The 27,448-nt window shown below is 40.8% G+C and overlaps 1 protein-coding gene across 2 annotated transcripts; it reads right to left on the bottom strand.

The window, feature by feature from the left end:
* Window positions 1–5,510: 5,510 nt before the first annotated feature.
* LOC138120970 (serine/threonine-protein phosphatase 4 regulatory subunit 1-like) lies at window positions 5,511–27,273 on the bottom strand. Of its 2 annotated transcripts, XM_069034100.1 has the most exons (20): window positions 27,204–27,273; window positions 27,064–27,108; window positions 22,355–22,487; window positions 21,918–22,024; window positions 21,174–21,316; window positions 20,519–20,665; window positions 18,808–18,915; window positions 17,610–17,675; window positions 16,852–17,010; window positions 16,184–16,377; window positions 15,402–15,835; window positions 14,483–14,715; window positions 13,823–13,915; window positions 13,155–13,340; window positions 12,710–12,871; window positions 12,014–12,114; window positions 10,796–10,916; window positions 10,159–10,293; window positions 9,347–9,488; window positions 5,511–8,621 (listed from the first exon to the last, which is right to left on the bottom strand). In XM_069034100.1, the coding sequence occupies exons 1-20, from the start codon at window positions 27,208–27,210 to the stop codon at window positions 8,467–8,469; spliced, it is 2,871 nt and encodes a 956-aa protein (XP_068890201.1). In that variant the 5' UTR covers window positions 27,211–27,273; the 3' UTR covers window positions 5,511–8,466. The 2 variants fall into 2 exon arrangements, with proteins under 2 accessions (XP_068890201.1, XP_068890202.1); XM_069034101.1 differs by lacking the exon at window positions 27,064–27,108 and having other exon boundaries at window positions 27,204–27,216.
* Window positions 27,274–27,448: the final 175 nt, after the last annotated feature.

Genomic DNA, 27,448 nt, shown 5'->3' with positions numbered 1-27,448 from the left:
CAAGGCCAGATGCACAGAAGTTTTTATGCTGCTGGCAGCCTAATGATGACAACACAGTAACTCAATTTGCTGCCTAATTTTGGCACAGTGATGCTCGGGTCAGTGGTGCCACATGGATTACTTTTAAACTCTGGTCATGATTCCAGACTTCAGTCCAAATTCAGACCTTTAAAAGATACATCACAGAATCCTTGTTCTCCACAAGGCTACAGAGGAAGCTTGGGCAATGAGATCTTATCTTTAGCCTTCAAAGGTATTGTCTGAAATCAGTCCCTGTGGATAAATCCCTCCAGGGCAGGATGCCAGGGCCTTGCAGGAAGGCAGCACATAGGACTTGTTCGTCCTGAGCCCACTTTGACTGTGCTGACCACTCACCCTTCCCTGCAAGAACATCTGCATACAACAAAACTAAGCCAAAAAGTCAGGTTTTTTTTTTCCAGCACACATTGAACCACCTATGGAATATAATTAACCTCATGTGTACATCCCCTCTGCAAGGTGTCAGGATAGCACAGAGTCCAGAGGCATTTATGTCCAGTGAAGAATGTAATGACTGCAGGTCTCCTCCCCCAGAGGAGAGAGACTTGAAAGGCTCCTGTAATGGATGATTATTTGTCTGTGGTATCAATTTATTAATTTGTTATGCACTAATCATTAATCAGCATCTGGTGCTCAGACAGTACAAGGGGTCGCACAATCAGCCCTGCAGAGCATCCCCCACTGCCCCGCCAGGCCTCTCCAGAACTCACAGATGCTAAAACACCAAACAGGCAGCAGAGGGGCTTAAATTTTGTAGAGTAAATGCCAACACTGCTTTGCAGTCCTTGGATGAGCCCAGCCATGGAAGCTCTCCTGATTAGACCAGGGAGCACTCCCCTCGTGTCCCTGAGGTCACAATTTGGTTAAACATATGCAGAACATGCTTGGCTCATTACACATGTGCATATCAAATCCACATTCAGCAACAAGGGAACAGAGAAACAATATATGGTAAAATACTGGAACTGCACTTCAAAGATCAGGATGCAGTTCCACGGACTCCCAGGGTGACTTTGGCCACAACAGTCACCTCTCCTGCTCCAGCTCCCGTCTGTAAAAAGCAAAATAACCATCCCTCATTTTTACTTCATCCATCTTTGCAATTTAGACTCAAGAGTTCTTTGTAGTGGTGTCTCTCTCAAAATACATCCAGCTCCCAGTCCAATGTCCTCCTCAGAACAGCCTTATGGAAACGTATCACAAAAAAAAAAGAACCATATAAAACATCCACCGATGAGATAAGACCACCAGCACAACAGTGCAATGAACAGCTGTAATCTGTGGGAGGATTATTTCTCTTTGCCATAAATGCCATCTAATTTTGAAGACAAGCTCTTCCCTTTCATAGAACAGGGAACTCAATATTTGCAGACAACTTCCCTTCCCACCAGTATGGTTTTTAAAGGCTCCCAGTAGTTTGTGACATTAGCTAGAAGATGTCACATCTTAATGACAAATATTAGTATTAGTCTGCTTGATTAACATAATTCATTTCTTCATGGACATTTTATTCCAGCTGAGCTGCTTTTCATCCATCCATATTTGCTGGGGGAAAAAAATGCGTCCTGACATGCAATGTTAATGTGCCCTCTGTGCTGACCTCTTATCTCTTAACTTTTCATTCTCACCCCACCCCGTTCTCTGCAGTGCCTGGAATGAGCTTTAGCAGCAGCTCTTGGTCAAGACTCTCATACACTGGACCCCTGCCAAGGCTTTTGGGGTGTTTAGCACTAAAGGTCTATTCCTGTGACACACAGATTTAAATTTAGCACTAAACTGGTGGGCAAAAAAAAGAGAAAAATATGTAAAATGTCACTTTCTGACAAGCAGAAAATTAGAATTCATTCCCCTGAGAATTAAATGGACTTTTCTGCTTCCAGTCACTAACTATGACAAGGTTAACATTTTTCAGTCCAATGACTAAGGACATTAAGTGTGCATGTGAATAAGAAATAAAATTACTGGAGGGTATTAGCTGAGTGTGTGACAACAGCCCAAGCTGACAACAGAACTCCGAGGCTGCAGATTGTAGCCAACACTGATCCTTTGCTGTGGAGAACCAATGGATACCAGAACATGGAGGGCATCCTTCTGTCCTTATTACTGTAACAACATAAAAATCACAGCAAGATCCACATCTGGGTGGGAGGAGAGCTCATCTCAAAGGGCATCCAGCACATTCCCAGTATCCCAGGCAGGGACACCATGTCAATCAGAAGCCACAAACCCCTGAAGATACTCCAAAAAGAAAAAATCCCAAGTGCATCTCTTACTTCCCTGAGGATTCTTTCACAGCTCCTGATTTAATTCTGATATGACACAAGGATTAGGGTAGGAGATTAAGTTATTATTTGTGACTTGCCTTAGTTTCTGTCCTTCCTAGTTCAGTTTTCCCTGTAGCTCCTCAGTCTTACTCAGCTGTGGCAAATTGAAGCTGTGTCTTCCAGACAATAAAGGATTTCATGGGCTGCAGCACCAAGCAGGGAGGGCTCAAAGGAAAAGAGAAATCTTTGTGTTATTGATATGCCCTAGGTATTAAGATAGTGGAAATTATTAACTATTGGGAATCTTTCAGGACATAGATAAAACTGGGCCACTAAAAGGTAACACAAGATTATCTTTTCAAATATCTAATTTCTTCTGTGAAAAATAAGTGTAAAAATGACATTTAGAGATATGGGTCAAGTTAGAGAAAGCCCTTTTAAATAGGGACAATTAATATGGATTCTATCAGAACAATAAAAGCTGCAAGGGCATCAACAGAATTCAACACAGAGAGCTCTCCTTTAACTGTTTTTGCCTTTGATTTGGTTTCAAAAGCTGCTTGGCCACAACTGAGAAAAATCCAAAGCTTACAATTTAGGGGATAAATGAAACATTTATAAAAATGAAAATAGACATTAGGACTAAAAAGAAGGAAAGAAAACCAGAAGAAAACAAGTACTTTCAAAACCACAGAATCTACCTCTAGGTTAGCCAACTGGAAGGATTCGCCAATTTCTCTTTGCTTTCCTGTGGCTGTCAGGGCACTCATGAGTCCAAAACAATGCATTTTTTATTTTTCTAGTCTGAAATCATTGTGATGAACTATTAGGCAGCTCAGTTACAGATCATGTTTCCTGCAACATCAAAAGCTGGATTCTCCTCTCTGCATGTACAACTACCAAACACATCTCAGCCTCTGAAAGGTTTGTGCTTTACCAAAGCAGCGTGAGAGGATTCCTGCGTGTTTGACACCATTGACAAGTGCTGCACCTGCCCTCCCACAAGCTCCGATCCACATTCCACACCACTCTCACTCTGACTGCACTCTGATTACTTTTGGTCCCTGGCCTCATTACCTCACACTTCCCTACAATAAACTGCATAAGCCACTTACCTGCCTGTAATCCTGATAAATCCAAATCATTTTGAATGAGTTTGTTTTGTTCCTCTGCCCCTCCAACTTTCTCAGCCTTATTTTATGTCATCAGCATATTTCAGGCACTTTTGAAATTACATTCTGCTCGAGGTCACTGCACTCATTTTAATTCCAACCCCCCAGCACATCAGTGCTTTAACTCCCTTCTGATTTATTTATAGGGTTTATTATCAGAGCCCAATTCAATCAATAAAAGCTGGAATTCAAACACATGCACATGTTTGAATTATGCATACAAACACTCATCAGGGGAGAGAAGACAATTGCTATGGTCTAGATCATTCCTCTAACATATGGCAGCTCATAGGTAAGGAGGCTCACAGCCACCAATTTTTATACCTTGACTTTTGCTTGACCCCAGTGGTTGTTTGGCTACTGGAAACCAAATGAATTGAAACAGCGTCAGAAATTCCACGGAAGAGGCTTGGGCAAGGGATCTCTACATTTCTTATCCCAAGCCACGAGAACCATATTTATGGGCTTTCTGAGCTGACAGTTCCTTTATTAGCTCCTCTACACACAGGAATTCCAGAAAAACACCAGCAACCCACACCAGACAGTCATGTCAAGCAAATGCTGCAAACAGAACAGCGTACAGGGAACTGAAACTTAAAGGGAAACCAAAGCACAAACCTCAATTGCAGCCTGGCTTAGGCATCACACCAACCTAAACGGGCTGCTGGAAGCAGAGTAGGAAATTAATAGCTTTTGGCTCCCCTCTGCAAACCACCACCCTCCCTAAACATTACTGGTCAGCAGATCCTCAGGCACAGCTCACTGCTGGCTTCTGCTTGCCTTTGAACACAGTTGGTGGTTACAACCCAACAACACTGCAAATTCAAAAAATGAAGGCAGAGAAAGTGTGTGGATGTGGTTTCTGCTACAGACAGACTACCTTTGGAAATGTGTGCCCCAGCTCATCTGCAGTTCCATTTCTCTCAGCCCTCAACTCCTCATGGCTCTTCCCTCTCCATCCTCTCCCTACCATGGATCCTTTGCAGCCATCCATCATAAGCAATCACCCTCCCTCCTAATCACTCTTCTGAAAAAGCTGCTTCTGTTTTTCCTTACTGCTCCAAGCTCTTATGCCACAGCAGAGCTACACTGGCTTGTAGCACATGGAGGCATGGCCTGAGTGCAGGGGACTAAATCACAGCTCCTCTGCCCTCCTCACAAATTTGACAGTGACAAAATTCCGTCCTGAATCTTCTCTGGCCTAGAGTTATGTGAATTCCAGGAGTCTCTTTGAAATCCTGTTTTAATATTTCACAATTTATGCACGGAGTATTTTGGCTTTTCTATCAATACATTTCTGCTCAGTAACTCCCAGTTTGAATGCTGATTGTGTTTTGCATAAATTAACTAAATTGCAGCCCTTCTGTTTCATTGGTACTTTTTGTCTGCTTCCATCAGGAACAATATCAGGGAGATTGCAAGCTGACTACAATTCTCTTTCCTAAGCAAGAGGAAAACATGTAAGAGCCCAATCAGCACCAGTTTCCTGATGTCTGTTGGGCTTTATAAGCTGTATTATGCTCTGGCATTTAACAATTTCTGTTCATTTGGTGCACTTTAAGAAGGGAATGTAACAATTGCCACAGCGAGCCTCTGGTGCCTATTGATAAATAATGGAACAGGTGTAACAACAGCTTCTTTCTTTCTCCTTAAAAATTCCCTGAGCTAACAAGTTGTTTATGCAATGCCAAAGCAAGAACAGGTCTCTGCTCCCAAGTTCCAACACTCAGCTTCCATAGGGAGATGTGCAGCAGACTGGATTTCACAGGCACGACAAGACCAACAGTGGTGTGAGGCTGCCACAAGCACCAAACTCTGCTCAGGTGCTGCCTGAGCCTGAAAGGACCCATATCCCCACAGGCAGGGGAAGTTCCAGCAATAGATGGCACATTTTAAAGATTCTTTTACTACACAGCGTGAGGAAGTCCACATTCAGCCCTGGTCTGACAGCCAACAGTGTTTACACCTGGAACATGTTTCATTAACCAAGGAATACACTCACATCTCACCCATGACAAAAATCAGTTACCACAAGTTGGTTTATAAAACAGTCACAGGATTTATTGAGATAAATACAAATAGAAAGTTACATAGATTCTTTATTCTGACAAATGAATGACACTTCCAGAGTGTCCCCACTTTAACTGGGTTCTAAACACCACCGTGTACAGACACAGCTGCCCCTGGGGCAGCACCTGACTGCTGCCACGTGCTCATCCCACCAGGGACACCAGCGAGGCTCAAACCTAAGCAACATGACCAACATGCTTTGGATTACAAGTGCTGGATCATCCCCTACAGCACCCCAGCAATATTGCACCAACGACTGTTATTGTCACGTTCCTTAGCTAGAAATGCTGAAAAATGATACTCTTACTGCTGCTGTGAAAGTGGATGGACTACCTAAGTTTGCTCCACCTGGCTTTTTAAATACATATTTTTGCATAATTTAAACAACCCAGAGAACTGCACGTGAACACACTCATTGCATACATTTGTCTAGGACAAGACGTAAAGTGCGGCCTTTAGTCATGCTGAAATCATTTCTAGTTTAAAACTAAACCAAAAAGACAAACTTGCAGAGGGTAAATCTGAATAACAGACCTGCACATTGGCTACAAAACACCCACCCCAGAACTATGCTGACCCCCATTAGGACATGCAACTGTGGAGTTGTAACAGGAGGTTTTAAATGCTCGACTGAAATTGCCTCATTCAAAACCGACCTGAATTTGGGAGCCAGAGAGGTACCAAAATATTGTTAAAAACAAAGAACTTTGTTCAGCCTTTTAGTGAATTTTATAGCTGGTGGCTTACCCTTTACACACATCCTAGTTAAAAACCCCTACTGAACACTAACCAAACATGCTAAAACCTATGGAAGCTTGTGTTTTCCAGTGGATTATTGCAAGTCAAGGTAACTATTCAAGGTGATTTGACAAACAGCAACCTGGGTTGGGTTAACATTCAAGGTATTTAATTTATATACAGTATATTTCAAACATACTTACATATACACACACTTAAAAAAAATCTGTTCAGTGCTGAGAAATTTAATGAACTGATAATAAAAAACAGAAGTGAAACCTTGTCAGAAAGGCCTTAGAAAATCTGAACTGTTAGAAAATATCAGTATAATGCCAGCATTAGAAAAAGATATTAGAACTAGAAAAAATTAACTTGAGGGGTCTTTTTGTTAAGAAATTGCAATCATAAAAATCCTGTACTGAAGAAGCATTTGTTTTAAATTATAAAAAAAACTGTAAAAAATTAAATGTAGAATGTTGCAGAGTTTACACTGTGTGCTGCAATAGCAGTGGTTCTGCCTGCAACTTCCAAAGAGCATTTTGTGATCTTACAAGGAAACAATTTGTTACAAATACTGTACATATTATAATACATGACTGGTTAACTTAGACAAAAGTGAGCCCTCCCAAAATACAGAACCCAGCTGAGGAACCTACTCACTATTGCAGACAAGCCACATCCAAACAAAACCGAAACAGTTATTTCTGTGAAAACCTTTCCCCATGTGAGCTACTTACTATGGAACATGAAATAAGGGCAAGTATTTACACAGGTCTGCTCAGGAGAAAGGACTCTGCTCTCAGAAAGAAAGTAACTGTTATCACATTAAACCATTTCTTTAGTATTTAAGCATTAGTTTTTGAGCAGGACGAAGTTTCAACCCACAATTAAAAAAAAAAAAAAACCAACCAACTTTTTTTTCCCAGGACCCACATTATTGCAGATTTGGGTTCCAAGAGAAGACAGGGTCCAGGAAAAGTATAAGCTTTATAATTTTTCTGAGGCTACTCAATTTGACTAACACAATTCAGCTCTTTCTGCCAAGCCCCTGTTCCAACAGACAGGAGAAATCCCACTTCACCTTACATGTGTCATCTGATGTTTGCCCCAGCCCGTGCCCTACAACCCACAGAGGCTGCAGAGCAAACTGTGGCACCACCTTTTCCCAGAACACTTCTGAATTGGGGTTTTACAGAATTTAGAGGTCCTTTGTTTCTTAGGAAAAGCTGTTTGGGATTTAAACACTGGGCAGGTTAAAAGGTGTTTGTTAAATGAGGTGTGCATGTAAAACAAACAAAGACTTAAGCCTGTAACTCTCTGTAATACCCTTGTACAGCCACAGCTCCTGTTGCAGAACTGAATCTCTCAACTCAAGTGACCTTTGCTGGGGCAGAATGAGGAATTTTCCGCTTCGGAAATCTCCACTCTACCTGGTCCTGGGAGAGGCAGCAGTAACAAAAACTGACCTGTGAACACCTGTAAGGGTGTAGCTCAGAAGTAACAAATTACTAGAAACCTCACAATATACAAAGAATCTTGAGCTCTCTGTGCTTTGAAAAATATCACACATAAAAATGGCCCATGCTTAATTCTAGCAGTGTAACTACTTTAAAAAATGAAATGATTTTTGAGCTTTTCCCACTGATACAGAATTAAGTTCTTCATAATATTGTTACAATTCTAAACTATTCACATATATACACTTTCTTTTTTCAAATAAATGCAGTCGCTGAAACAGTACAAAGATTATAATAAAAGTGAGGAAAGAATAGCTTCAGGGAAGTTTGCTATAATCAGGTTTTAAGATTTAACAACCTTTTTAAGCTTATAGCAGACTTGTACTAACGGAAATGTTTTGTTAAAAAAAATGAAATATAAATTCCAATTATGCTGAAACACTGAGTGTGGTGTAAGACTTTACAGACACTACTGAAGTGCAGGTGAGGTCAGAGTTATTACCCCATTTACAAAGGGAAAACCAAAAGGAAGGAATTACTCACAGGAATCAAACACACCGGTAGATGAAACAAGGTTGTGAAATGAAGACCGTAACATTTCTCAATACTCCCTTTCCTGCTCAAATAGGTAACAAAACCCACCTTATCTGTCCTTGTTACTCACACTAACAGAAACACTAGGTGAAAAACCATCCTGCTGTTCAGCTTTCACTGCAGAACAACCCCTTAGTTTTGTTTCTCAATGGTGATACTGTCCATGTTACCCTGTTTCAGTTTTATGGTGGCAAAGAAAGACACATCTTGATCTCTGTCAGATTGCAGGGCTAGAATGGTCTCTTCTGCAGCTTCTAGATGAGGATTGCCAACACTTTTAAAATAAGCTGGAATAAGGGGAGAAAAAGGACAATTTTAAGCAAATACAAAAGAATAAACCCTAGGGCATAAGTAGTGCAGAAATACAGAGAACGCCAAAACCATCTGGGGCAGCTTACCCAGCTTACAGTCTCCTTACAGAAACTACAGGAAACTAAGGAAGCTGACAGAGAGAGAAATATGCTGCTTCTGATCCATCTTACTAGGTACTGAAATACTTCTAAGATAAACTTTTTGCTGAGCCCTAAATAGAGATGTATCAACGAGCAACAGGAAGCTGCCACTGTACAATGCATTCCAAAACCTTTTCCAGACTTCATTCTGAAAAAAAGATAGGCGATTTCTGTCCTTCTTCCTCTGAATAATCAGAGAGCAGCACACAAGTTACATTTGAGACGCACCAGTATAACCCACGGTGGTCTTTAAGAGGAACGGTGGATCCCAAACGCGGAGCCGCCTCGGGCGCGGCTCGCGGGGCCGCACTGCCCCCAAGTGGGGCCACTCGGCACCTGCAGCACCGGCCAAGGCAGCTCCAGCCCTTTCGGGAAGGGCATCCCATGTTCCAAGGCTGCAAAGCCACTGAGTACTCTCAGATCCGAATTTAAATCCTAAGTTAACAGCGTATGATTCTGTTTCACAGCCTTGCACCGACTGAGCTACAAGAGCTGTGCTGGCAGAGGAGAGCCAGCACTCCTGAGATGTTGGATCTTTCCCAGGAAATGAAGGGCCACACCTTTCTCCAGCAACGTCTGCCTGAGAGCCTTGGCGAGCAGGACCCTGACGTTTGGCACAGGATCTGATGCAAGGCTTAGAAGGCTGGGGAGTAAGTGTTCAACAAACTGGTCCACAGGCATGCACTCCTCTTCTACTACAGCCTATGAGACAAACACACAACAGGAGAAAGCAAGATTTATGTTAAAAATATACTCATTGCCATCTCTTTCATTTCTTTCCACCTTATCCTTAATTTGGCCTGTTAAAATAGCTCTGAACAAGAACACTCCACCCTGTGTCTCACCATTCTGAAGTTCAGCTAAAGATGCGCCAGGAAGAGCAGAGGAATTTCTTTCAAGAATGTTTTAGGAAATGCTGCTCTCTTCCCTGCCATCACCCTTTCCCCTTTTAACGTTCAACCCTTGCTCCTCACTGCTACCCAAGTAAGCATTTTTGGTTTGGAGGGGGTGAGTGATGGCAATAAAGAGGGAAACAGTTCCTGGCATTCAGCACCCATTGGTGGTTTGAAGAGCTCTTGTGATCCTTTATCCTAGCACAGCCAAGGATTAAAAAAATGCATCTCCATTTGGGACTTAATTACTGGCTTTGCCACTGGGATACCAGAGAGTCCAAGGATCAGCTATGGCAGCTGAAAGCACAGACCCAGACAGAGATACAGCCTGGAGCAGGACAGCTGGATGCCAGCACCGAGACCACACTGACTGACCAAACCAAAAAAGTCCAAACAAATTGAGAGTCCAAATTTCAGTTTTGCCCACATTCCTGCAAAGCCCCAAATCTTATACACATACAAACAGAGAACACTCCAACCTGACAAATGAAGGCAAAGGCTTGTCTTCCAACCCACTTGGAGCAGTGGCGAAACCGCACTACGAGCTCATTGATGAAATTTAATCCCAGGGCATTTGCACTGTTTGCATAGAACTTCTGCAGTATTGCTACAACCTGTGAGCCAAAGGAATGGGAAAAGGAGGGGAACAAAAAGAAGAAATGAAATTTCAGCTGCAGCCCTTAGACTTAAAAAGACATAATTTCATTTGAATTCTACAAGGGACACTGTATTCAGTGTAGTCAGCTGTGCTTGTAGGCTTCATAACAAATTAAATCAGCTTTGAGGAAAGAGCAGTAGTTGGTTGTTCTGTGTTTTGCTGTGGGGCTTTTCCCCCCAGAACTGGGGGAAGGTTTTCCAAATCACATATACTGGCTTTCACTCACTTCAAAAGATTTCTCATTCATATACAACCACAGAGAAACATTTCAATATCTGTAGCAGTCTGACAACTCAAAATATTTTATAAACTTTCCATTTCACTTTTTTCCATATTGATTGCAGTGTTCATCAAAACATCCCTATTCACCCTACTTGTGTGAAAAAACAGTGATTTCAGGTACCCTCTCCAGGACCATTTTCCTGCTCTCCTGCCAGGAAGTGAACTAAATCCCCTACCAGTTTGAAGGAGATCCACCGAACTTCTGAAACTTTATCGGAGCACAGAGTTAGTGCAATGTGCCTTAAGTAGTCATAGACATCATTGGGATTGTAGAGCTCCAGGATCAGGATCAGCTGCCTGGAACACAAAGGAAATCATTAACTGTACCAAGTGCAGCATCAGCCTGCTGCCATTCACCAGCTCTTACAGGTGAGGAAGGAGCACCAAAGCACCGGGGTTACTACAGAACCCTTGAGCACTTTGCTCTTCACTTGTTAGAGGTACAGCTTTAATCCATCAGGGAAGCCAAGAGAAACTACATGTGATCCAAACTACATGTACCAGTGCATCAACATTACCCAAAAGAATAACCAAAGGCTACAAAGAGAAGCATGAGAAGCTTTTTTCAACTTCAAAACAATACCCTGTACATTCTTGCAAAACAAAAACTGAATATTTACCTCGGTGTAGAAATCTACATTTCAGAAAATAATTCCTATCTCAGAACCACACAAAACTCACTCCAGCCACAGAACCAGCAGCCACACAGAACCCAGCCAGTGGCAGCTTCCCACCAGGGCTCAGGGAGCTGCTGTGTAACTTCTGTACCACTGTGAGTTTGTTGTGCCAAACTACAAAAGGAGAGCAAGTCCTCAACAGCCCAAACACAGCAACATGATAAACACAAAGGTCAGATATGAGCTGCAAACTATGCCACCAAAGGTGCTTCAAATATCAACAGGGCTTGCAGAAAAGGAACTGTGGGATGTTAATCTACTTTTGTTATATAGCCAGTCTTATAGAAGTACCAAAAGAATAAACTTATTTTTTAAGAGCTGGTTTTTCTTTCCTACACATTAAAAAAATTACTTTTCACATGTGTTTCACTAATTTTTGCAAGGGAGTCTTGAACTAATAAATTCTCACTGAATAGTATCTATCAGATTGTCATGTTTCACTAGCTGCAACTGTACCAGACCCCTATTTTAGTAAAATCACAGACACTTAAATTTCAGTCACACAATACAATGCAACTTGTGAAAAATAAAAAACCCAAAAAACCCAAACACCCTCAACTCCCCCCAAACAATGCTAACAGCCAGAGGCTTTTTCCTTCCTAAAGGACAGCTGTAAACTTTTAGCTCCTAATCAACGTGTGCTAACTTCTGACTGTAATTACTTATTTCCAAGTTAGTTGTACAGGTTAAAAATCAGAAGTTAACAAAATTACATACTCTGCCAGCTCATAACGAAACCTCCAGTTCCTGCTGTTATCAGTCACCACAAATTCTTGCAGCTGGTAAAGATACTCTCGCCTTTTGTCTGCATGAAGTAGCTAAAGGAAAAACATTAATGGTATAAAACTGATAAAACTTCAAACTTGCAGTTCTCTGGTGTGTTACTCTATTCACACTCCATGCATTTTCCTACTTGAAAGCAAATGACCATTGACAAGGTGCTTCCTAAAAACTGTGCACAATCACCTGAGTGCCTGGACACACACCGGTGACATCCTAAGGACAAGAGGTCATCCCTTTAGCAACACCCAAAGCACCATCTCTGGGCATAAGAGTGAGTAACCAAAAGCTACGGAGCTGTGTGGATTCCACAGCAGCCCACCAGGATCTGCCCTCTTCTCTCCCAGCCCCAAACACAAATTGCAAATGGGCCAACTTTCCCAGTTTACAACAGCCAGCAGCATTTACAACCACATTTACAAAGGGTTTCAACTTTGGTATTTTGTTGGGATATGAGAGAAAAGAGAGGTGAGGCACGTTAAAAGAAGGCATAGAGGCACACACATGAAATGGCAGCATTGTAGAAAACTAAACATTAATTAGATACTGATACATGCACAGATTGTTCAAAAACTCTTCATACAATGGAGTCAGAAAACATTTTATGCTGAGAATTTCATTACACTTCCCTACCTTCAGAAAGTCATACAGATGTTTGAGGACACCGATACGCACTTCATCCAGGTCTTTCAAGAACCCATTGAAAATTGGCACCAGATCAGCAGCTGTTAATTGATCCCCCAGGATCACAGCCAGCTCGTGGATGGAGAAAGCCAGAGTGCGCCGCACCTTCCACTGCAAACAGGCCAACAAGGGAACTGCATGAGGCACCACGACTAAAACAAACAAGCTTTTGAACAAGCCCTGTGTGAGGATTGAGAACAGGACAAACAGGGCTAGTAGAAAGTGTTAATCATATTAACTGCAAGTCTGATTTAAATCTGTAATTTTATGTTTTTAGTGCATATTTTTTCCCTTGTAAGAAATTACATGATCTTATAACTTCAGTGCAACAAACTCAGCAAACAACCCTCACAATTCTGATTTATGGTTACAAAACCTTTTTTTTTTTCCTTACCTGTACATCTGAAGCCAGTGTCTCATAGGTGTCCTTGAGGCAGTGCCAGTTCTGCCTGCCCAGAGTGAGGGCCACACCAGGCAGGCTGTAAGCACAGTGCTTGGCAATCTCAGTGTCAACAGTCTGGGCCCGAGCAGGGTCAGTCATGGACAGGTACTGGTCCAGTAAGGGCTGAGGGATGATGTCCTACACACAAACACACACTTCAATTTAAAATCAGAAAGAAAATACACTTGCTGTGCTACAGTTCTACCAACCAGCCAGCACCAAAACACACCCCTTGTGTGTGTTATCCTCACCAAGGGTACATGACCCCAATGGTTATTTGTCCTCTCAGTAGGACAGAGCAGTCAGCAATGAACAGTCATTGTGGCTTTATCAACACCTTCCATCAATCAAGCTGAAAATTCCTTCTTTGCTGATGCCAAATAGCAAATCAGTGACAGAACAGTAGTCAGTGCCTACCTTGGTTGCACAGGTTGCCTCTAAGGCACCAAAAAGCCAATACAATGTTTCTAATTTTCTCATTTAAAACACGGTTCTCCTTGAATTCTGGAGCATTCCTTCACATTCCACAACTGATCCACTGCAGAAGATACCACTGCATTAAGGGTAAGATGAACTGTAGCCAGTACTCCACTAAATCCATTTGATGCCATTTTAATCACCTGTAATTTTGACTTGTCATCTTCAAATGATGGATTACTTTCTTGCTCTTTCCTCAAAAATACACTGGTTCCTCTGTGTTGTTCTTCTGAGTCCTGTAAAAGGAGGTACCAGGTAGTGAAATGAGTGAGACTTGGTGCTGTTTGGGATATTTCAAAGCATCACAGTGCAGAACAATGGAGCTCAGATTCAGAACAGCCCTGCACAGGCAGAGCCTTGTTCAGTGTGTTTATGCAAGTACAAAAAGACAACAGTTGTACACTGAGGCAAACAACAGAGACTGTAGCAGCAACAAGGGCAGCAGTAGTTAAGATTTACTTCTAAAGAAAGAAACCTAATTTACCACCACAAACCCAACATTCATACACATTTTGGATGGTTACTTCCAAATAGTTTTTATTCTTGAAATCAACTTAAATTATTCAACAGAATTTCATCATAAAAAAACCTACAAGACTACTGCAAAACTTTAACTCCTGGGTCATTTGGGTGCAAACATAAATGATAACCCTTTAATGGCTTTTCTTTTTTTGATTAGACTAAGTAGAATATCACAGCTGTGGTCTAGTAATGTCCAAAGGCTTTGGATCAAAAGTGGGTCAGTTATGCCAGGAACTATACAACCCCACACAGTTCAGACATGGAGCACAACGTGTACTTACTGTGCTTTTCAGCACACTGGTGGCTGACTGGTCACTGATGTCATCCTGGGAGGCAGGGGATGAAAGAGTGTCCCCCTGCACCTGGTTGCAGGCAGCATCTGAAACAGCTGTTTCATCCAAAATCATTTTGTTCTGAAGATTGTCACCACTTTCTTCCATTTTTTTGGTCTCACAGTCACCAACAGAATCAAACTGAGCAGCTCTGAGAGCAGCAGACAACACTTGGACCTGAGCTGTATAAAGCAAAAGATGGTTATTTAGTCTCCCTACTGCATTTAAAAGCATTAAACTTGCAATTAACTCATCTGAAAAGATAGAAGGTAGCCCAGTGTGAGCTGCATAGAAATGGTGTATTAGCAAACCCTTGCTCTTGGAAAAAGACCTTTTACCCCAAAGCACTCAAGAGACTTGGTGAAACAAGAAACTGAGCTGACTATGGATGACAAGAGGGATTTGGTCCATGAAACACAGATCTCACCATCAGGCCAATATCCTTCCAATACTTTCAACAAAGGGCCTGTTTCAGGTGGCTAAGGAGAGAGAACTTGAACTTAGGGCCATTCTCACTCAGCCAAATATTAGATTAATTCAGCTGGTAACATGGAGAATCGTCACTAAACCCTCAGTACCTACAACACTCAAAACCTGTTAAAACTGTCTTTAACAAACTGTTTTCCCTTTTGTAGTTAGATGAATTTATTTTTCATGCAAACAGAAGCCAGGAACACTTCCCCAGCTGCTCTAGAAATAACTCAGGTCTTATAAAAAAAGCTGTCGCATAACCTTCTACTATAATTTACTGCTCAAGATAGGCTCATCACCCTATGAATACCAAACCAATTAAAATACAGTCAAGTGTTTTCTAAAGGCCAGAAAACCAGCTCAGAGAAAATATGATTTTACTGTCACAGAGCCTCACCTTGAACATCTGGATCATCTATGTGCTCCTGTAAGCTTTCAAGAACCTTCTTGATTTCACTGCTAGCAACACAGTTATTGCATGGCACAGAGCAGGCATCGTTGTGCTTCTCAGCCTTGAACTGCAGCAACTCCAGGTCCTGACTTATGTCAGGCAGAGGAGGGCGCCAGTACAGGAATGTGTTAAACACGTCCTCGGCAGACGGCAGCCTCGAGCTCATCCCCGGAAAACTGCTCTCCTTTGCGGCTTCAGTGGCACCAGCAGCAGCTTTGTCACCCTGACACAAGTGAGACACTTCTTCCCCAGGGCTGGCACAACAATCTGAACTTTCTTCCCGTAGATCTTTATTTAGGTCCTCAGAGAGCTTCGTGTGAACTTCTGCTGAAGTCTCCTCAGTCGATGATTCCGGTTTGATTTCCATTGGTTGTTCTGAGCTGGAAACAGACAAAGATACTGAAAGTAAACTTTAAGTATTCTGTAACAAGAGGTTTTCAGTGAAATAATTCATAAAAGACAGCAGCAACAAGAGAAGCTTTTCTCTCCAGAAAAAACAGGATTTGTGTTACCACCATGCTTTACTTCATCAGTTTTCCCTTTGCCCTCTCTGTGAAGCCAAAATGAATTTTTCAATAATGTGGTTACACTCAAATGTGTGATCTCACTCTTCAGACCTTTTCTAGAACTGCATTCTCAAGCTGGGATTTTTAGCCTTGACAAGCAACAAAAACCAATTACCTTTTTTTTAACCCTTTCCACTACACCACACCTTTCCCAGCATTTACCTGGACAATGCAGCATTTGCACTGGAAGACATCAAAGTGATATTGTTGCTTGGCTGACAGGAATTGGAATTCACATCTTGTGCTGGTGGTCGGATACTCAGTGTCCCATCTTCTCGAATGTAAAGACCAGCACTCGAAGGGTTTGCAAAGGTAGAAATAAATGGGCCAAGAGACTGAAAAGCAGCCTGACGAACCTGTGGAGGAGTAAGAGCAACAATCAGGCTTCGTGAAACTCTCACAGAGTTGAAAAATAAAAATTTGGTGCCATTTTTTAGTAAGAACCAATTAGTTCTTACCATAACAGCTTCATTTAATACCAAATATAACCAATTACCAAGTAAGTGCCACTTAAGCAGAGGGTGATACACCTAAGCATGTATCTACAACCATTGTACAGAAATCTTTTGGAAGTTATAAATTCAAAGGATATCTCTATCTACTTCAACTCATCTATTTAACACAAGCAACTTTTTTCTCAGAAGAGTATTTACACTTATTAACTGTTGAGAGAGAGGAAAAATAAGACACTACTTTATTAGAGGAGATTAGTTTTTTAGCACATTGGACTCTGATCTCAGCAAATGTACTTCAGAGCATTATTAAACTTGCCCATTATTTGTTCAGGATCTGCCTGGGAGGATGCATCAATTCCAGAGTGAGTTACTCACCCATCTGCAGGTGTCACTGATCAGGCTGATGAACAGTGGAGACAGTTTGCTCCTGCGAACTTCTGGGGACGTGGTGTAAGACACTGCCATAAAACATTCAGCACAAGCCTTCCTCATTCCCCACACACTATCAGAACAGAGCTCAAAGAACTTGGGAATCTGCCAAAAATAAGCCAGTCCAAAACTAATTAAAGACTAAACAAAGACTGCAGCAATATCAAAGTATTTGTTTGAAAACTGGAGACAATGACAGCTCAAGAGAGAATAAAATAAGTGAAGAACAGAAGAAACAGGGGCAGGTTAAATGCATACACTAATTAATGGAATTGGAAAAAACCCTATCTCTCTCACTTACTCCATTAGGAATGTGGGTACAACTATATGCAATAAGAAAAAATAGAAAGAATTACTAATGGCCTATGAAATCATAATTGAATTGATGATCATTGAAGGATGATCTAGTTCAGGGAAAAATAAAAGTGGTAATTCTAAAGTGTGTGTGTGTATAAGTATAAATATATGTGCATATATATGTATCTGCTGTCAATTACATTTTTAAATGTGTTTTGCAAAACAAGAACTTTGCATTTCTCTTAATTTCCAGTTTTGCTGTGTAATTGCAACCAAGGCCTTAGCCAAATCAATTAAAAAATGCATACACACTGATTAATTTATAGAGAGGACAATAAAGGAACTCATTATTAAACTTTCTGAAGTGAGAAATACAAGCCTTGCAAATTGATTGGGTTTTTACATACCAGCAGTCTTTCTGTGGCTTCTTGCCCAACTGCATTACAAATGTCACCAAAATTAGCTGCACAAATCTAAGAAATAAAAAGGCATTAATAACATTGTGTCTCTTTCAAGGGCATTAGTTTGATTATCAACTCCACCATGCATTATTTATCCCATGAAACAACTGCACATGTTTTGACTCTTCCAATTTCAGCCCTGTAACTGCATCATGTAATAGTAACTCATCCAAACAAAGACTCATTGGAGCAAGTGTCCATACACCACATGCCTCTGGAATCAATAGTAATAAAGGTTTCTGCATGAGGAGCATCATCTGCTCCAGTAACCACCAGAAGGGACAGTAAGCCCACATGAAAATTTAAATCACTTTGAGCAGCAGCTGTCAAACCCAAAGCAGGCCAGAACATGATACGAGGGTCAGGACTTAGGTGTACTGACAGCACTACCCTGGCTCAAGGTGGCTTAAGTGCTTTGCTGAAGCGAAGTTTAATCAAGGTCTCAAGTTCGTGCCATTTACAGACTGTTACAGAAGCTCTAATTAAGGCAAAAGGGACATCCCCTCATGCTGGAAATAGATGTTGGCAAAATCTGAAATCATTTAAGCTAGAACTGTGTTAATACACATTTTAGTCACTATCTGTGCTTATTTAGAAGGCAATAAAGCAGCTCAATTTCCAGCAAGTGCAGCTTATGTTGCAGACCAAGCTTAAGCTCTGCATGACCCTTAAGTCTACTCAAATATTTTAATACTTCTTATGCTACAAGTTTCCTTTTGTACTCAAACATGAATTAAAGTAAGTCTTACACTTCGGGGATTTCTCCTTTCAATAATAACAGATTTTTTTTTTAAAGAAAGGATGTCTCAAATGTCTATTACTTTTGAATTTTGAAATCAGATGCTTGAAATTATGCAAGTTGATTCCATCACATAACCAAGCACAGCAGCTTAAAAGAAATTTGTACAAAACTATTTAATGTGCAAGACCAGTTTAACTACTGGACTCAACCCACTGGCCAAGGTCTATTATCTGTTTCTTTACTGAACCACAGAAACTAGAACCATGTCAATAAACCAAAACTTCTCTTCCAGATGCTTTGAAAGTTCATCAGCTAAAGTTATGACTAAATTATGCAGGAAGGCATTTGAACAGCAATGTACAAATTCATTTTTAGGTGGGTTAGAGTTGGACACACACCAACCTTTCGGACTTGAAACAATTTCCCATCACTGCACAGTTCACAGAAACGAGGAAGCAGCATGTGCTCAACTGTTGTTCTGCTCAACATAGAAGCCATTTTACAGATTATCTGAAATTCAGGAAATGAATATGTGTAAGGAGAAGAAAATGATAAAGCTTCTAAGCACAGCCAAATATTCCTCCTAAAAATTACCTCAGAGAGCAAGATAGTGATTACAATCAAATAGATTTAACTGCTACACATTATTTGTATTTTTGTACACCTGTTTTATGTGAAGCGCAAATATAGCTTTACTTTAAATCATTCTATACCAGAACATAACATTTCTGCATTTAATTCCTTGTCTTTTTTGTTTGGTTAAACAGAATTTTCTTAACAGATTTGTTTTCAAGGTGTTTGCAATGTGGCTAACACTGGTATTTTGTATGGGAAGACAAAAGCTCCATTGCCCTAAGCACCTTATAAAAATCACACTCTTTAAGCATATTAGAAATATCCCAAGCTTCAGCACACAAGTAATTGGGCTTTAACAGTTCAGATACTTAAAAACACGCACAGTCCCAGCTCCTTGTAGGCTCAGATACCACAATAAACTAGAAGTTTGCCATACAACAAGAGACAAAAAAAGGGAGTGCAAGAAAAACTAGTTATTTATGTGAGCCAATGTACACATTACAGGAATGATGCCCTGGAATTTTAGGATTTAACAGTGTATAATTAAAGGAAGTTAGCAACGTGCTTATTAATTCAGCTTTCTCTGAGGAACCATCAATTTCCACTACCAACACAAACCATGTTTCTGCTGTGAAAATCATGTGCTTTGGGTTGTGTACTTCCTTTCAACTCCCCCTTTCTGGGAGAAGTTGCTGTAATTCTTGTATTTGCAAGAGCAGGAAGCAAGGGGCTCTTATGTACCTTTCTCAACTGCTCTGCCTGCAGCACCAGGGGTTTAATGCTTACACAAACATCATCTGATTAACAGTCCTCATCTTTCTGGTTTTATTTTTCAAAAAATATTGGCACTTTCTACCTTCACAAAAAATAAGCTTTATTCCCTTCTAGGAATAAATGCTTGTCTTTGTAATAGAATGCTTAAGAACTAAGGAAGAGACCATTCAAGGACTTTCTTACAAATTTTCCAACTACTAAAAGGCATCTGGTGCTCAGATGTCATCCTGGAAAATTGCCTAAGCAATTCCCAACTCTCAAACAAGGAAGAGGAAAATCTAGCTGGTAAAATATTTTACAGGTCAAGTGTCAGATATCCATGCTGAAATGTAATTACACACCAGCACTTTTCTGTGGAGTCAACTGATTTCTTGAAAGTCACCAGGCAATGTTTTTTTCAAAACACTTCAGAACTGAGATCAGGTCATATTTCTATAACATTACTGTGAAACCTGGTAAGAACACTCTGGGGAATGTAACAATCCTAACAAGAACTTTAAAAAAGGCTGCCCAGGACCAATTGTATTTCAAAGCTATTCAGCTACTATTTTGACATCATTTAGCATCCTGAAGTATAAAGATGGTCTCTTTTTAAATCTCATATTTTCAAAAATTCAGACTAAAAATCAAAGACTTGTTTTGTTAAAAATCCAAGTATCTTAATGAATAAACACAAAAAGTTTGATTGCTTACTTTATTTAACGTTAGCACTATTCCTGGACCTCATCTTAATCACCACTATAAATTAGAGTTATCAACTTACATTCACAGCTTCCACCTTGTACTCATCATCACTGTCAGGGGCAGAGAGGTCCAGCAGAATTGGACACACCTTATTTTCAATATCACTCTGAGCCACAAGGTCTTGTTCCAGCAGTATCAGCAGTGCTTCCTGACTTGCCTTTCTAACCTATAAACAAACACAAAACCAGTTTGTCACTATAAAAACAACGTTTACAGATACAAAAACCACAAAAAAACCCCTATTCTTTGAATGGACACACAGGTGCAAGCTAAAAAAAACCACAAACCCAGAAAAAAAGTCTTAGTTTTATCATAAGGAACTAGTAACAAACACTAAAGTTTAACATAATCATTAGATGACACTTCATCACATTCTGAGAATAAGACAAAAGATGAAGACAGGATTTGCAAGTCATGACTCCTGTAACAGACTCTCTCCATGTGCTGGGAGGCAAATGCTGAAGTTTCCCAGTTTTTGTGAAGGGAAGTATTAAAAAAAAAAAAAAATCAGGCCTCCCTAGTACAATGTGCTGAAACCAATAAACACAGAGCACTGTGTACAAGCCAGATATCAACCAACATGGAATTTCCTCTTATTTCTTTCTCATGCCTTAAATTCACTGGACCACGCAGAATTTTCCAAGGATTCAACTCCTGTTGTCTGTTTTTCCTACCTGATTGTTAATATCTGTGAGGTACCTCACAACTATGGGCATAAGGTATTCAAAAAATGCTGTTGGGAATTTTGGTCGACTTTCTTGTAGAAAAATGGCAATAGGAGGTATCTGTTCCATCAGCTCTGTACGAACAGTCGGCTCTGGAATGAAAGTCAAAACTGCATTAGTAAACATGAAATGAAGATCAGGTACCTTAAGAAAAAAAAGTGGCATTTTTCTTAAATGTTTTCACAACAGAGGAAAATTTAAATAATCAAAACATAAAAATAGCATCACTGAGATTGCCTGTTCTTAAAGGAAAGCTGAATAAAACAGAATAGCCTTACATACATCATTGCAGTTCAGAGACTTGGGATCAGTTCCCAAATCAGTCCTATAAAATGAGATCACAAGCTTGAAAATTCAGTCACCATGAATGTATGCACAAGAACTATTAAAACACACAACTGCTCTGTGCCACTTACACCAGATATAACAAATCAAATTTAACAAATTTCTTGAAAAATATTGCTTCAGGCCCTATACTAAGAAAGGACCTTTCATTTAACATTTACCATACAAAATGCTTCAAAAACAGAGACAAAAATGAATCTGTTTTCATTGACAGACCTTCCTGCTATGATTCAACTTCCTTGGCTCACTCATTGTCTTCTCAAAATCGGAAGTCAGTACTTCCTATGCTGCAATTTACATAAAATAACTTACACAAATTAAAAAACAAACAAAAGCAAACTTTCAAACCTGCATCTTCAGAGAGCCTGACCACTATTTCCATTACAGTCAGAAAGCCTTCTTCATTGTTACTGAAATCTCGAAAGACGTCCAGAAGACCCCTGGCAATAATTTGCCTGTGGAGTGAACACATAACTGCTTTAATATCCAGCCAATGACACAGAGATGGGATGCATGGGGAACTTATCAAATGTATATGGCACCATAAAAAAGATCAAGCTCTTCTCTGAACATTCTACATACCAACAGAACAAAGATGGAACCCAGAGATCTTATTTAGATAAACAAGAATGGAAATCTCTTTCCATGGAAGTGTTTTACAAGTTATTCAAATAGAAATAACATCAGGCATGTCTGTGGGAGAATAATGACAGACACAGTGACATCTTAACATCCACAGTGCACTCAGACTCAGGTACCACCAAGTGTGCCAGTTGTGCCCTTACCTGTTATATACATTATCACTGAAGGCATATTTCTCTAGACGAGCCAGTGGAGTTAAGTTATCCTGTCCAGGAATATCCAAGAATGCTGTTATCCTCATGCTACCACAGTCTTGTCCATAATCTTCAATGCCAACTTGAAAGACATGAAAAGTAACCAAAAAAAAAAAAAAAATCCAAGTCAGCAAGAGATGTTACAATGTAAAATACAAGACAGCAGTAACTATTTCTTTAAAAGAAGTGTAATTGCACTTCACTGAAAACAGCTTACAAAATCATCTTAAATTGTATCTAATGAAGTTGAGTACAACACTTCATACAGACTTGTAAATTCAAGCTTTAAAATTTAACTCAACTGTCAAAATCCTTGGCTTTAAACACACTTTGCCCTTTCAGTGGAGGATCCACATGCACTGAGTTAAGAGGGCTCAGCTGACACAACTCCACATCACAAACCAACCCACACATTCAAAAGGAAAGTAAGTCCCATTAGAAGAAACAGGAATTTTAACAATCATAGCAAATTTCAAACTGTATGGCTTTACAGCAGCAAATTCTTATCTCTGTTTCAAAGTTCCCAAGGTACATTTTTCTCACTGTAGTTACTGGGTCCCACATACCTAAATCAAACAGGTAACTTTGGGAAAAACTTCAACTTCACCGTACTTGTGAACATGCTGGGAGCTCCCCACTGCACACCTATCAACTCGGGACTTTTCTATGTGAACCTACTCTTCTATGAATCTTTTTTGTATTTACAGCTCCAGATCTTTACCCAAATATTACCACACCAACTGTTACAATTTGCCTCACCAAGTCTAACAGTCACCATTACAGACCACAGGCAGGAAATATGACTGTGAAAAGGAAAGGGAATGGGATGATTTTGTTGCCAGCTTATTTTAATCCTTCATTCTTACAACCAAGTGAAATAATGTGCCTGCAACACATAAATCTTTCACATAAACACTCTTATTTAAGCACTGAATGTGGGAACTCCACAGAGATAGTTGCACTGGAGTAGTTAATATTGCTGCTCTGGGTTTACAACTGTCCCAAGCACTCCTAGAGCCAGGCACACTTCTTTCACACAAAACAGAGCAACTGGGATCATACTCAAGTAAAGGCAAATTCTGCCAACACAGCTTCTCACATGCAAGATGTATCTCACAAACCAGCACATGTACTGACAGTGACAACCACTGAAGACAACAAGCCACTTCTTTGGCCTAAACTCCATTAATACCTGTTATAAATCACTTCATATGTTAAAAAAACCCCTCTGTTACTGAGAGGTACCCAGCCCTAGGTTTTTCCCAACATTTTCTATGTAAAACTCTGCTTCACAATTATTCAGCACAAGTCAAAACACTCTCAGAAATACAGCTCAGTAAAAGAGGAAACCATCTGAACATACTTGAAGAAAAATGCTATACCTGGGTCTTCAGAGGGGGAAAAAAAAAAAAGCATATTGGTTTAAGGTCTCCAGGAGACCCAGGTGAATTAAAATACTGCAGCAATTCCAAATTCTGCTGTTCTGGCAGACAATGTGCTCAATAAGCTCAATAGATTTCAAACAAACTAGAACTGTGGGATTAGATTAAATGTTGACATTTCAAATGTACACGGATACTAAAAGTGAACTCACAGCTACACAATAGGAAACAGATGCTAATTATTCCTGGCTTTTTTGAATGATGACAAATTGCACTGACACCCTTATTTCCAGTCCACTGGTCATTATTATTTCTCATGGCTGCTCCTTACAGAAGGGTCTGTTGGGTTCAAAACATTTATCTGCACAAATGTAAACAATTTACAGTGTGCAGGTCTGTCTGGGATCGATCTGCTCCAGGACTTTGCCCCAGTCAAAGCATCTGAAGAGAAAACATCCAGATTTGCTGCTTCAGAAGAAACTTGCTGTATCCCTGATAGCTCAGGGGAAGTTACACAGTGTCTGTCGGATTGCAGATTCCCCTTCTGAGGCTGCAATAAACTCTCCATACCCAAACTCTGGCCATCCTTCTATCTATGCAATTATAGCATATATATATGAAATTCCACACAGAACAGACACTCACTAGCTAATTTTTGAGGCTAGTCACCTGTTACACAAAGAAAGACTGATTAGAATCAATATACTTGTCATTAACTTCACCTAGTCCCCACCTGTCCCCAATTAGAAACACTCTAACCATTAAAGCTCTTAGTTAGCTTCAAATATTCCAGAATTGCTACCAATTCAAATGACAACAAAATAAATCCCAGTTCTAACTTTGACTACAATACCACACCTGGGACTAATTTTGTAAACATGATGTACATGTTTAATTTTACAACATGGAGTAGCTCTATTATTCATTTAAAGTACTTAAGTACACACCAGTGCTTCCAAGAGCAGAGAGAAAACAGAGCACTACTACTTATGCTCAGGATTGAGAGTTAAATACCTGAAATTTTTTCCATACACTCTCACTACACATAAGTAAGGAATAATCATGGCAGAATCCATTTTGTCTTCTCTCAAGAATTTTAGTTTTCTTTTTTCATTAAAAAAGACACAATTGGTACTCACAAGTTTCAGAATACACCAAGTACTATGAAGTAAATCCCGAATATTGAACTAGTATTTCTTATTTAATGTTCTTTCACAGGTACATCTAATATTGAGTATTTTACCCTCTAACTAGATCAAACTAGTAAGCTTGGAAATCTGTTCACCTACAAACAGAAATAAATGTGACAGTATTCACAGCTGAACTCGAGTTCACTGTGCTCAAAAGCTGCTCAGAGGTGTAAAAAACTCAGGGTCACAGGACCTAACAAAGCAATTCAATGTCCTCACCCAGTGTCACCATCCACATTTCACAGCACAGACCAGTAAATACCAGCACCAAGCACAACGATTTAATGAGCTCAAGGAGGTCATTTTTCCTCCTGGTGTTTGACAATGAAAAACAAATTCTTTAAATACTTTCTTATTAATTACACAAAGGGCATAAATAAGCTAATTATTTCTTCCAGATGGCCCATTTTCTCATCTTATGAAAAACAAGTTTTAAGCTTCACTTGAATTTAGATAGATTTTACAACAACTTTTTCCCACATTCAGAATAAGCCCCTAGACTCCCTGTTTCAACACAATTGATTCAGTGTGCATGACACTATTTTACCAATTTAATTCACCAAGAAAGAATCCAGTCCCAGTGATTTATTTCACTGAGGCTTTCCTAAAATACATCCTGAACTCCTTGCTAGCCTAGTAACTGGATTAGCACAACAGTATCTCAGTCACAGGACACCTGAACTCTGCTACAACAGAGAGCTTTTGATATCGTAATTCTAAAGGTATAGTCAAATTAATGACCATAATCAAAGAATATTTTTAAATCATAGAATTAGATTTTAATAAAGCTCTAAAAGGTACATTTATTTACATGCTCATCCTGAAACTGATAATTTCTTTTATGAACTACCACTTATGGCAAAACTGTCTTTATCTGGACATTTTTACTTACTAGAGTTTTGTCTTACAAGCATCAACTTAGCAACAATCTGTTACAGTCTAAATAGAACAGCCAAGGAGTGAACGCTAATGGAAAACAAACACTTCCAGGGATGGTCAATCCCTGGTCAAGGCCAAAACCCAAAAACTACTACAAAATTTGCATTTATTTCTGTTTCTCACACTTTACATGCTGCTCCTTACTAGGGAAAAGCAGAAACCTCAAAGTCTGAGAGCAACAACTAATAGAATTCCACAGAACCGGCTCCTCCCCCAGAGGCAATGTCCCTGCACATCTTTCCAACTTTAGATCCCACTTGTATTCCAACATTTCCTCTGGTTTTCCTGAAGGCCACCTTTCTCCTAAATCAGCTTTCTCATGCTCAGCTGGGAAGGTGAGTGGGATGGGTCCACCTGTTTCACATTTCCCAGCGGTATTAAACAATAAAGGTCTTGTGAGAAACTTTATTTTTTTCTCACAAGAAACGAATACAAGTATCAGTTTTCTTTTTTAATAGAAAAGTCAATCCAGCATCCAACGTGCTAATGAAACCACCCCACAGAGAGAGCTGCTTTCTAAGACCATAAGAAGTTTGTATCGCTGTTACTCAAAGCTTTATCTCCTGAAGTCAGAGAGCTTACCAGGCTGGTTCAGGTCTGACAGGTGTCCAGATCTTCCGGAACACAGCCCTGGACTACAGCGGCATGTGATGGAACTCTGTCCCTGCTCTGGGACCCAGGGCAAGGTACTCAACCCAAACCCACCAGTTTGTGCAATCCAACCGGAGCACACACGGCGATTTTCCCTTTATCCCGAAGTGCACTCGCAGCATATCCCCAGGATACAGAAGCAGCGGAACACGTCCTCACATCCTCTACAGCTTTGGAAAGTCTCACGGCAACTGAGCAATCCCTGGGCTAATTATCCTAATTCCCACCGACAAGAGAAGAGGAGCGGGGCTGATCCCCTTGTCCCCCCGTGCACCTTTCCTTGACGGGGGCGCTGCTGGAGCTGCTGTTTACACCGAGCCCAGCGGCCACTGGAACCAGCGGGGATGGTCCCTGCACACTGGGAACCTTCACCTTCCAGAACTGCCTCGCCCTCACCGGGGTGAAAATGCGGAGAGGGAAAGAGGGCAACAGGACAACCCCGGGGTGGGAGCGAGGGCCTGAACAGGGAGCGGAAAAATAAAAAACAGTTACTCACAATCATCTAAGTCATCCTGCAAATCCACAAAATACAATGGGATCCCTACAAACAAAAAACAGAAGAAAGATACCAGGGGGTTGGTTTCAGAGGGACGGCGGCAGCCCCAGCTGAGCCGCCCGCCCGCCGGCCCCACTTACCGGCCATCTTGGAATGGACATGGGCGAGGAGGAGGAGGAGCGGGAGGGCACAGGGAGGAGCCGCGGGTGCTTCCTGCCGCCGGGTCAGCCCCGAAACGCCACCGGGTGAAGGAGCAGTGGCTGCCGGGGGTCGAGCGGTCCCTCAGCACCCGAGGGGGACAACAGCGAGCGGGGGGCGCGGGCGGGGGTTCCGGCGGCCGCCCAAGATGGCGGCGCGTCCGCGCAGCCTGAGGAGGAGCGCGGTG

Source organism: Aphelocoma coerulescens, chromosome 20, assembly GCF_041296385.1.
Source record: "Aphelocoma coerulescens isolate FSJ_1873_10779 chromosome 20, UR_Acoe_1.0, whole genome shotgun sequence".
In the NCBI taxonomy this organism is placed as follows: Eukaryota; Metazoa; Chordata; class Aves; order Passeriformes; family Corvidae; genus Aphelocoma; species Aphelocoma coerulescens.
Note: the sequence above shows the minus strand (reverse complement) of the source record. Positions and strands in the feature narration are given on the sequence as shown.

Excerpts from the sequence above, each read along its gene's own strand:
- LOC138120970 (XM_069034100.1), bottom strand. Across the intron at positions 17,011-17,609 it reads AAGCCACAGAAAGACTGCTG|ATTCCCAAGTTCTTTGAGCT; the intron begins GTATGTAAAAAC and ends TATTTTTGGCAG. Across the intron at positions 13,341-13,822 it reads ATGACAAGTCAAAATTACAG|GACATCATCCCTCAGCCCTT; the intron begins GTGATTAAAATG and ends GTTTGTGTGTAG.